The 12,636-nt window shown below is 33.3% G+C and overlaps 1 protein-coding gene across 1 annotated transcript in view; it reads right to left on the reverse strand.

Moving 5' to 3' along the window:
- Positions 1-1,255: 1,255 nt before the first annotated feature.
- The window catches only part of LOC145278274 (chorion peroxidase-like), a 48,704-nt gene continuing 37,323 nt past the window's right edge, over positions 1,256-12,636 (reverse strand). Inside the window, exons 10-13 of the mRNA XM_080130566.1 lie at positions 10,819-11,290; positions 5,146-5,358; positions 3,760-3,926; positions 1,256-1,365 (exon numbers count right to left, since the gene is read on the reverse strand). Of these exons, the coding sequence (XP_079986692.1) occupies positions 1,256-1,365; positions 3,760-3,926; positions 5,146-5,358; positions 10,819-11,290 (962 nt within the window). The remainder of the gene's footprint in view (positions 1,366-3,759; positions 3,927-5,145; positions 5,359-10,818; positions 11,291-12,636) is intronic.

Raw genomic sequence — 12,636 nt, forward strand, 5'->3', positions numbered from 1 at the left:
AAATAATCTATTTTTATTTCAATCTATTTGATTTTATGATTAACACCATTTTATCACGTGAATTATATATCTACTGTCGGCCGTGAAACCCTACAGTTTAACTATTAAATAAAATAGTTTTCATATAACTTAATAATAACTTCGTTTCTCTGAAATAATTTTCCTTCGACAATTCGCCATTACAAAAATACAAAATATAAAAAGTAATTAGATTCAACGTATGTATTCTTGTTGATTTTATAATGGTCTTCATCCAGATCGAGTTGAGTTTCTGTACTACGTCCCGAACCTTCGCGTCTTATGCACTGTGGTTTTTGACAAGGTTAAACAGCATAGTTAACCAATCATAATCTATTATCAAAGACGTACCACTGTTGGATCTGAAAGCTAATTCCCAACCTTAGCAGCTCACGCACAGTCGTCTTCAGCAAAGTCAAATTAAATTTAAGTAATTGAAGAGACGTTGCGAGCCTGTCCCTGCTCTATCGTTATTTTAATGGTCAATGCTAGTCTGAACTCCAATCTATGGTCACCTCTTGCCAAACTTTCTCAGGAACACTCGACTAGTTACAACCAATATCTTCAACCCCCCCCCACTTTCTATCTGTGCCTAAATCTAAACGCAAATTTTATGAACAAAGTTCATCGGAAGACCAGTCGGGGCTTGAAACACAAGAAGCTCCTCTGACTGAATGTTCATTCGAAGATCAATTGGGGTTTGAAACACAAGAATTTCCTCTCGCTGAATGTCGGAAGACCAGTCGGGGCTTGAAATACAAAAAAAAAACTCCTCTGACTGAATGTTAATAGGAAGACCAAACGGGGCTTGATAAACAAGAAGCTCTTCTGGCTGAATGTCCATCGGAAAACTACTCGGGGCTTGAAACACAAGAAGCTCCTCTGGCTGCATGTTTGAGAAGTTGCTATAGTAACCAACAGCAAATCAAAAGAAACCATCGCTATGTTCCTTACACATTCTTAGAACTTTTGAACACCATTAATTCTATTATAACTTTTGTTTTACTGAACGAAAATTGAATTTCTTTTTCAAAATATAGCTGAGGCGGTGACCTATGAACTGTAAAAATTGTTTTAAATTCGGTAGCAGAATGAGTGAGCGATGAAGCTTTAAAGCAGCTCTAAATGAGTAAAATTAACACTTAACCAACTATTCAAGAACGGTAGTGTTTGAATGATACATTCTTATTTTCAAAAATTATTAATACACCTTTTAGAAGAGAAGAATATTTTAGACTTACTCAGAATTTCTAGTGATAAGGAATGGCTCTCTTTGTATTCTGTTGATGTATGTATTATCGCAGAAAATTCTTGCTAGAGTCGTCTTTCTGATGTTCGCCAACTGAGCTGAAATGGGATTTAATAGCAACGAGTTTAGATACATGAAAAATCTTGAGCTACTAACTAAGAAGAAGAACAACAACGTCGTCGTCGTCGTCGTCGTCGTCGTCGTCGTCGTCGTCGTCGTCGTGTTTTGGAATTCAAGGTGCCAGGTCTAAAGGATTGACATACCAAGCAATATTCCCCACCTGCTCTCCACGCGGTCCGATGCATAGAGTTGATACTAATTACAAGCAGTCTAGTTACTTCGAATGCACTCAAACGATGTTTGCTTTCGTCTTCCATGACAACCACATACCTGGAGTGTCCATGCGTGTTATGAAGTTGATGCTATGCACATGACCAAACTACCTCGAGACTGAGTGCCAAAAGTATCCAAAATCCTGACGGGATTCTCTCCTCCTGTTTTCTCACTCTATTACATTTATAAGGGAATTTCTTTAAACAATAAATGATATTCAACACTTGTGTCTTATCTATACAAACTTCATACAAAATAGCTTTAATTTTATAACGATATAAACATCACTTTCTCTGGAAAAAAAAGTGACACGTTTGGTCATCCATTGAGCTCGTGTGAGAAAAAGTGAGAGAAGCAATTATAGATCTATAAAATAAAAGCACGGGGTTCAACAGAACACAATGAGAGAGGGTGTGGGTAATAGACAGATGTTTTAGCATTTTTTCTCAGCAATTTTTTTCTTTTAGTTCGTATAGAAATTAAACCCATTGCTCATTCTGCTTCTCCTAAACATGTGCTCCAAGCCACTTGCTGCACTTGTGCCGTCTCGACCTGAATACGCATGGGCAACCCAGATATCAGCAAAATCCGACCTTTTCACCAGAAAGGTCCTCATATGCCAGAATGCATTCTACTCTAATGGCTTTTTTCCTCGAACGGTTAGCCTTTGGAATTCCCTCCCTGTTTTCTATTTCCTTAACTGCACCAAAATAAAGAAATTGAAATTTATGTGAATAGAAATTTCCCGGAAAATCTACGCACGTAGAATGCTCTATAAAATTGTCCCATAACATTTCAATGGCACTGTGTCTTGTCTGCGCTGAAAAAAAAAATTAGATACGAGAGTTATTGGATCAAGTTGGACATATTGCATCAGAGTACGATAAACGAAAAAAAAAGGTCATGGGTCTTGGAAGAAGTTGGTGGTTGGCGCAGCAGACGCCGTTATGAAAAGAAACGTACAGGTGTGGACTTAGAAGAGATTGTGCAAGCTGGAGCCAGTACCTTCACTTGCTGAGGCAGCCTACATATGTGTCAGTTGTATTAGATTGTTAAGAGAGCGATTGGGTTAGCCTCATATTCACGTAACATGTGTTAAGTATACTCCACTCCGTGTCATCGTTGAAATACTGTAACGAGGTCCGGGAACCAACACGTTGTGACCTCAGTCACAAAGTAATCAAAGAACAGAAAAGAACTTACACTCGCATTTTTTTGTTGTACAACGAGTTTTGTTTCCTCATTCTCTCCTTACCGTTGTTCACATAGTCATCTTCTCGAACGTCTTCCACATCTCTCGCGTGATTTCGAAGGTTATCCACACCTCTTACATGATCTCGAACGTTATCCCGGGTTTTAACGTGATCTTTTTTAAGTCTTTATTTTCCCTACCGGTGGCGTCCTTTCGCACGCGCTATTTTATAATACAACGGATTGAAGCTGCATATCTATAAGTTCTCCATCCCCATTCCCATTACCCAATCACCGACCCCCCCCTCCTAAAGAAGCATGCCAAATAGCCGAGAAGACTCAAGGAGAATAGAAAGACTGAGGAGAGAGCGCTGATCAAACCCCCGCTGAACAAATGCCAAGAGAACTGGTACTTTGGGGAGTCTGATTGTCACTCAAACTCCAGTGGAAACCAATGGCCGCTGCTAGCGATAAATCAGTGGTAAGCGGCTGTTGCGATAATGCAAGTTAATTTGCAAAGGTTATCGAAAGAGGTGGAGAATCATGGAAATATCAGGATACTTGTTGTCACTCAGGTTCCAGGGAACACCGCAGGTTGTTCTCAAAGATAAATCCTTTATTATGACTTGTGTGAAAGCTCCTTGTTAGCCAATAATAATAATAATAATAATAATAATAATAATAATAATAATAATAATAACAACAACAACAACAATAATAATAATAATAATAATAATAATAATAATAATAATAATAATTTGTCTAAGAAAGATGTTTCGTCGGGGACGCCAAATCAGCTACCACCGTCTAGAAAACAGGAAGTAATGCAAGAATGAAATGTCTCTAGAAATATGCCGGAATGCCAAAAACTTTAATGTTATGACGAGGTTGTATATTTATTTTCTTTTTATCTATTTTTATATCGAGATTCATTCTGAAAGAATGAAAAAAATACAAAAATAACTTACTTGGAGAGAAACGTGTTGGGCCATCATGTTCATACCAAAATCGGTCACCATATTTGCTAGCATGAAATTGTTCCGTCATGATACGTGCAAATGTTGGTCCTACACTGGCACCATCAAGATGTGTTTCAGACAATCCACCGGTCCAAAGGTCAATATCTTGAACACTCCTGGCATTTGATTAATAAATAAATAAATAAATAAATAAATAATAATAATAATAATAATAATAATAATAATAATAATAATAATAATAATAATAGCGCTAACCAGACCTCGGCTGGACAAGAGAACTGGGACCTTGGGGAGGCTGAGTGCCACTCAAATTCCAGTATAAACCAATGTCCACTACCAGCGAGAAATCAATGGTACGCGGCTGTTGCGATGATGCAAATTCATTTGCAAATGCTATCGAAGGAGGTGGAGAGAGCTGGATGTCTGGGGAGACTTCTTGTCACTCAGCTTCCAGAGAACATCACAGGTTTCCAATCAGATCGCTTGTTGACTTGTGTGAAAGCTCCATGTGAGCTAATAATAAATAATTAATTGATAATAATTAATAATAATTTTTAAAATGGTAGTGCCGACATAGACTTTCGCCACACTAAACAATCGTGAGAGTTAAAAAGGATGGAAAGGCCGAGATAAGAAAGCACTAACCAGACCTCCACTGGATGAGGGAAAAGAGCACTTGAACTCTGTTAGCCATCGAAATTCTAGTGAAGCTAAATGGTCGTTGCAAACGAGAAATCAATGCAAAAAAATATCTTCTGAACAAATAAATTGCACACTATCACATGCATTATGCTTAAATAAGTATCAGTACCAAACAGTTAACATGCTCAAAGCGTACAAAAACATGACAAGTTGAATATCGCAACAGATTTAAAAATGCGAAGTGAAATCATGATAACATTTGATGAACTGTGGATGAAGACCATCCTGACACTCTTTAAAATAATGAAAAATGAAAATCTGAATTAAATCAAATGTATAAAAGTGTTGACACTTAACTCTGATATATGTCAGTCCTTCAGAAGCACAGAAAGAGTTTGCAAGCTTGGTAATTTAACAGAGAAAATAAATTCTGTGTAGAGTAAAAAGTTGCAAAGTCAATTTCAAAATGGCTGCATAACAAGTAGAAAAACGGCTTCTCATCTTGACACAAAATGTCTACGTTTGCTTGACTCAGTAAATACTACTCTTGAGGAAAAAGGGATTTTGGTTGTTCGGAGATCAGACAAGTTTGGTGCTTCTTGCTCCACAAGCGGCATCTTAATGCTATAAAACGATTTATTGAGGATATCTAGTTGCTGCGGCGCAATATCCCATAGTGATTAATGACTCTAGTTCCTCTACATTTTTCAATATCGAATGTTTAAAACTTACTGATAAATCCTGCTAAGACGGGAACGATCCTCATTTCTATGGTCAAGAAGGTCATCAAAATCATTTGGCACGGACAAACCAGACCATCTGCGCCATTCAGTGTAAGGTTTCAATCCTATATCACGTCCCCTCATAATATCCAGGGATGCCAAATCTTGTCCATCTCCAGGTCTCTCTTCGAACAGCTTATCGATAACTTGATCAGTAAGTAACCTACACAAGAATAAGTAAAGAAGACATATTGAATCATCTCTCCCTTTCTCTACCTCTCTCTCTCTCTCTCTCTCTCTCTCTCTTTCTCTCTGTCTATATATATATGTGTGTATGTGTGTATGTGTGTGTATTATGTTATGCTTTACATTCTCTCACTTATTTATCTATCTCATTCTCTGTCTATCTGTCTGTCTGTCTGTCTCTCTCTCTCTCTCTCTCTGTATATATATATATATATATATATATATATATATATATATATATATATATATATATATATATAAGTGCTACAAAAAGTATTGGATACATTACATTTTTCTCCATAACTCTAATTAGGGTTCAAGATTTTACCTAAAATATAAATTTGAATAGTAATAGGAATATACTGACCAAATTTTCGGTAAAATCTTAAACCATAATTAGAGTTATGAAGAAAAAGGTAATGTATCCAATACTTTTGCGTGGCACTATATATATATATATATATATATATATATATATATATATATATATATATATATATATATATATAGGAACAAACCGTGTTATATGTTCATCAACGCTTTGTCTTTATTTCGAGACTTCCTCTAGACAAAATAAAGACGAAACATAACACACATAACACGGTTTGTTCCTTTCTTATTTTTATATTTTGTCGGAATACTATTTCCATTATTTATATATATATATATATATATATATATATATATATATATATATATATGTATATATACACAGAAACAAACAAACAGACAGACAGATAGAGAGATAGATAAATATATGGTGGATTTAAAACATCAAATCAAATTCAAACAAAATAAAAAATCTAGAAAATGGAATTAGTGGATAAGAATAGTAACAAGCTAGTAGAAAGAATAGCACAAACATATAATCCAAACAGAACCAAAATATTTCGTTCAATTAAGACAACCTTAATCAGTTGGTGTAGAAAATGTTTATTCGTGTTATTGTCAAGAAGTTATATATATAAAAATGATTACGGTTATCTGAATAGATAGAAATATATTTGTTCTTATTTCATGATATTTTTCTCTTCGTATTAGACATGTAGACATACTTAAACATTATTTCATATCCTTAACATTATACGCACGCGCACAGACGCATATATACATACATATACATATATGTTAATAACGATTTTTACCATGATAGAAGCGTTGTTTAAATTTAAATTGAAACTAGTAAGTTTACGTTTAGAAAGCCAATACTGTGCAGATTTTTTTTAATGAAATAAACATTTGTTTGTCTAAAATCAAACAAACTTATCATAATCCTGAAGAAGACGTTATGATTGTCAACAAGTTTGAATTCAATCAAATAAATGTTTGTTTATATTTTAATGTCTGCGTTTTAATGGCTTCATACCGTTTCACCAAGAAGAGATTCACACTTTTATGTACATTTTGAATAAGTTCACGGCTTTTAAATAAATACATGCGTACAATTGTTTCGGCCAATTGATGATATTTTTATATATAGTTCTCTGCATATGATTCCACTATAGTTATACCAGTAGAGGCCCCTCTTAATGCAAATAACTACAAAAAAACTATTCAAAGAACAACTATATAAACATATCAGTAATGAGCCGAAAACATTATACGCATGTATTGTTAATAAAGCTAAGACCTTTTTTGAAACGAGCATAAAAATGCGTGTTTCTTTCTTGTGAAACGGTATATTATAACCGTACTAATATCTTTAGTATTGCACTATCAAGCTATCTTAAAGAACTTTGTCTTGTTCTACATTCGAATACAAAATTGGAAGACCTTTATTTCAATATATATATATATATATATATATATATATATATATATATATATATATATTGTACCCATTTGTGAATTATTTTACGTAATTCTGCCTTTCGGATGACATCGAAATATCTTCCAGTAACGCGATTCCTTTGGATTTTTACTTGTGGATACGGAACTTTAACCCACTTTTCTTGGATTTTACCGTTATTGGATATTCTACTCTTCACTCGACCATCCATTCATGTGAAATCATTTATTTTCTTTTAGCCCGTTCCATCTGCTTCACTTTTTTTTTTAACTTCTACCAAGTAAGCTCTATGGCTTACTTGTAGTTTCATTAAATACTTTGTAAGCAAAATCCGATTCCGTATTTTGCTTCTTCCTACCCTCTGATGAAAAGGAAAGTATTTCTTTCGAAACTCCGCGGATTAAGTACAATCCACTTAATTTGTGCTTCCTTTTTGAAAATCAAATATGTTTTTAACTCTTCTTAAAGTGGTTCTAACATGTTTTACTAATTATTTGTTCTTATTATAAGCTCTATTTCCTATTTGGTTTTATTGAGGTTTTAAATCTGATTAAGATTACTTTATAAATAGTAAGTCTTTAATATTTATAATATACTTTAAGTTTGCTATTTCGGATTATCTTGGTGAACTTAATTGTAATTCCTATTTCATTGCATATATATATATATATATATATATATATATATATATATATATATATATATATATATATTGATGAATTGTGCGCTATGCGTTAAATTTGAAAACGGCGACATTGAGGTTTGGTAAAATAAAACACCAGTAAATACAAAACCATGTAAACAAATCAAATGACAGTATTAAAGAATTGTTTACTTTCAAAATTTACAGAACATGACATCAACCATACGACTATGGTTCGGCACATTACATAAATATTAAATTACAAATCATTAATACTGTCATTTGTTTTGATTACCGTGTTTCATACGCAATGACGTTTTTTTTTAATTAATTATAACACACACACATATACATACACAATATATATATATATGTATATATATATATGTATATATATATATATATATATATATATGACTAGCAAGGCCACCCGGCATTGCTGGGGATCGTATAAGACAACGCGAAAAATTTTGAACATGCCTGTTATTTTCGAATAGAGGAATTTTTGATGTCTATGTCTCATTTGCATCTTGAGCAAAGGAATATTTTACCTATCCCAGGATGAGTATTACACTACATGTGTATGGAATAACTGTGCCTTCATTGGACAGGAAATTTACAGCACGTATGTGCAGAAAAAATCCTTACCTGGGGCGGGTTATGTACAACACATATTTAAAATTATTTAAATAAGTTTATGTTGTGCTAAATTTTCGGTATGTCACAGGTAAGAGTGTGTTTGTTCTTACATCAGAGTGCTATAGTGAAGAAGTAACGAATTTTTTTATATAAATGTTATACTACTCGAGTATATAACATGATTTTCGATTTCGATAACTTATGTATGTATCACAGATGAGAATTTCTTTATTTTTCATATGGGTACTTCACTGTATAAGTACCTTATTTCCTGGGTAGGATACTGTAGAAGTACCATTTTTCCTAATTTAAAAATGAAAGAACTCGATACTTTTAAGTAATTTTCTGTTGTGCTAAATTTTCTGTGCGTCTAGAGTAAGAATTTGTTTGTTATTTCATCTATTGCTATAGTGAAGAAGCACCTTATTTCTCATTTAAAAGTCATGCTATTCGATTATATGACTTGATTTTCGGTTTTAATGACTTTTATGCACGTCACAGGTAGGATGTGATTTGTTTTTCATACGAGTACTATACTACACAAGTACCTTATTTCTTGGGTAGGATAATGTATAAGTACCTTATTTTAATATATAGATGAAACTACTCGATGATTTTACATAATTTTCTGTTATGCGAACTTTTTCGTATGTCAGGATTGTTTTGTTTGTTTTTCTAATAGAGTGCTATATTAAAGAAGCACCTTATTTCTTATATAAATGTCATACTACTCGAATATATTATATAATTTTCGATTTGGATTACTTTTATGTACGCCACGGGTAAGATTTCCTTTGTTTTTCATATGGGTACTATACTGTACAAGTACCTCTTTACTAATGTAAAAATGAAAAAAACTCGCTACGTTCATGTAATTTTCTGTTGTGTTACATTTTCTGTACGCCAGGGGGTAAGAATTTGATTGTTTTGTTATCTGTGTGCTATAGTGAAGAAGCACCTTATTTCTCATATGTAAGTCATACTACTCGAATATTACACGTGATTTTCGGTTTTAATAACTTTCATGTATGTCACAAGTAAGATTTTCTTTTTTTTTCATGAGTACTATACTACACAAGTATCTTATTACTTTGATAGAATTTCTTGTACACATAAATACATTAAAACCTGATCATTGTATGTGCTTTTTGGAATATGACTATACAAATATACAAACATATACAATACATTAAATTTATAATGATCAGTTAATTAGTATAGGAGTGAATCCAATGCATGAAAATATATAAGTATATACTATACTATTCATTCATAATGATCGATTAATTAGTTTAGGAGTGAATCCAATACATAGAAATATATAAACATATACACATAATTAAAATTCATAATGATCGGTTAATTAGTTTAGGAGTGAATCCAATACATAGAAAATATATAAGCATATACACATATTAAAAATTCATAATGATCTGTCAGTTAGTTTACGGGTGAATCCAAGACATAGAAATATATAAACATATACACATAATTAATATTCTTAATGATCGGTTAATTAGTTTATGAGTAGATCCAATACAAATGCAATTACTTGATCTATTTACGTGATTTTTGGAATGTAACAAATAAGTTTATATATCATATATATTTTGAATATGATATTTTTGTTACGTAAATCAAAAACATTCTTCTGTATTTTTTTTTTATAAAAGCGTCCTTGTGTATTTATTAAATAACATTTAAAAATCAAGAATATCGGAATGCTAAAAAAAAGAAAAGAAAAGAAATCATAGAGATCGAAACCGCAACACTTGTGCAAGTAATCGGTCATGATAGCCATTGCACCAGTGGGACAAATGCGTCATAAGGCGTTGTGAAATATTTAAATAAATAGATTTCTCTTTTACTAAATGTACACATCCGCACAACGACGCTATGACGCTATGCTCGTCAAGGTGTCATTTCTTTCAAGTTTGAACCCCTTTTTTAACCCCTTTGCCGTTGTTTTAGCCGATTATATACGTCTAATAAAATTCTGCACCAAAAATGCAATCTTTTGAGCTATTGCACGTCGTCCAATGATCATCCGTCTAGGAGGAGATACAATTTGAAAAACGGAGACAGACACACACAGAGACATAGTGAGTTTTATATATTAGATTAGCATACTTTAATAATATTATATATACATATTGTATTTATTTAAAGAAACATTATTGACTACATATGTGTATATATTCTTCTGCTGCAATGAAACAGTGTCTTCAGGCCAGAATGAAAAAAAATCTGTTCTAGAGACACACTTTTAACAGACGAACAGATAGAGCTTCTCGTTGGTATATATCAACACCTCTGAACTAAACAAACATTTTAAATATTATTATTTTTTTTATAAAAAACGTAACCTGTCTGATTCCTGCGCACAGTCGTTCACCATTCCAACAGTGAAACCGCTGGTTGCATCCCCAGGTCGGTAAAAAGGGTCAGTCAGACCGAAAGACGGACTCAAAAGGATCCTGTTTCCCATCCCATTAGAGAAACTTCGGCGGATCGTAGAATGGCTGAACCGGAAAGCCCCACCAGCGTGCCCGTTTGAAACACTTGCGTCCCTGTTTTGTTCGTAGAGCGTGTAACCTTCTGTCAGGGGTTCCAGGCGGAATTGCTTAGTGTTGGATCGGCCGATAGTGACGGGCAGGTACTCGTTATAGGTGACGTGCTGCAACTCAGCTATGAGGATGCGGCGGGCCATTTGGAAGAGGGTTTCATCGTCTAGTGAGGGGTCAGCTTCGGCTAGGAGATCAGCGATTCGGTTGTGTTCTCGTAGGAAGAGTGTATGCAACGACAGAAGCATGTAGTTCTGATTGAGTCGTACGTCACCTAAGCAGATTAAAAAACAGAAGTAAAATTTAATATATGAGATAGTAAATCTGTTTATACGGTGTTAAGCTGATGTTAACCTCATGGGAGAAGTAAAAAAATGGGCACTCTGTAAACTGAGGAATAAATAAGTTTTGTTTTGCAAAATACTAGTAGTAGTAGTAGTAGTAGTAGTAGTAGTAGTATTTACTACAACTATTACTACTAGCAGTACTACTAATACTAATACGAATAGTAATGTTATTATTAATAATAATAATAATAATAATAATAATAATAATAATAATAATAACAACAATTGGACATGGGGAGGCTTATTGCCATTCAAATTCCAATGAGGACCAATGGACGAGACTAAGTAAAAACCGATGGTAAACGGTTGGTTGCGATAACGCAAATTTATTTGAAAATGATATCAAAAGAGGTAGAAGGTTCCAGACATCTAGATGTGAACTGTTGTCACTAAGACTCCAGAGACCACTCCAAGTTTTTCTCAATTAAATTCTTTGGTGAGAACTCCTAGCGAATGAATAATAATAATTTTCCTGTGTAATCATAATTCATTCGACAATCAGCTATTTGTTCGTCAGCTTATCGAGGTCAATTTTTTTTTTTACTTCTAAAAAACATTCAAGATTAGGGTTAGTTCAGCCTAGTGGACCGAATGCTCATTCAATATTTAATAAGAGTCCAGAATAGTTAACACACGATAACTCGTTAAAAACATATAATTTATAGTAGTTTGCTCAAAGTATTACTGGAAATAAGTATGGGAGTGTTTATGAAGGCTGGTAGCAATACAGAAACATCGGAGTGGCCAAAAGAAAAATTGAAGAAAAATAAACAATCTAAGACAGTCTCTGTGTTACGAACCTTCGTAAAATCTATTTATTTTTCAAGAGATCGTTAACATATGAAATCAGTAAATATGGAACTAAATCAAATACAAATGAAAAATATCCAGAAAGCTTCATTTTCTTTTTCATAGAAGGCAGCCAACTTGAATACTTCCTCCTCTTGACAATTCCATTTAGTATTCCATTTTGAGAAGATGAGACTTCCTCCCCAAATTATTAACAAATATTACACCAACCAGAATATTATTAATTCATATTTGGCAGTAAGTTGCATATTTACTGATTTGATATGTAAAGAATATTAAAAAAAACAAGATCTGTAAGGATTCGTAAAACAAATACTTAGAATGTTTTGCTCATACTTTCACCATTTCTATTTATATTTATTGATATCAGACTTTATAAATGCCCGCATACTTATTTGCCAGCAATACTTCAAGCAAACTACCTTTTTTTTAATGTTAGTCTTCTATGTCAGGTTTAGAGTTA

The sequence above is a fragment of the Euprymna scolopes genome, chromosome 6, assembly GCF_053919585.1.
Source record: "Euprymna scolopes isolate OS-2025 chromosome 6, ASM5391958v1, whole genome shotgun sequence".
Taxonomy (NCBI): domain Eukaryota; kingdom Metazoa; phylum Mollusca; class Cephalopoda; order Sepiida; family Sepiolidae; genus Euprymna; species Euprymna scolopes.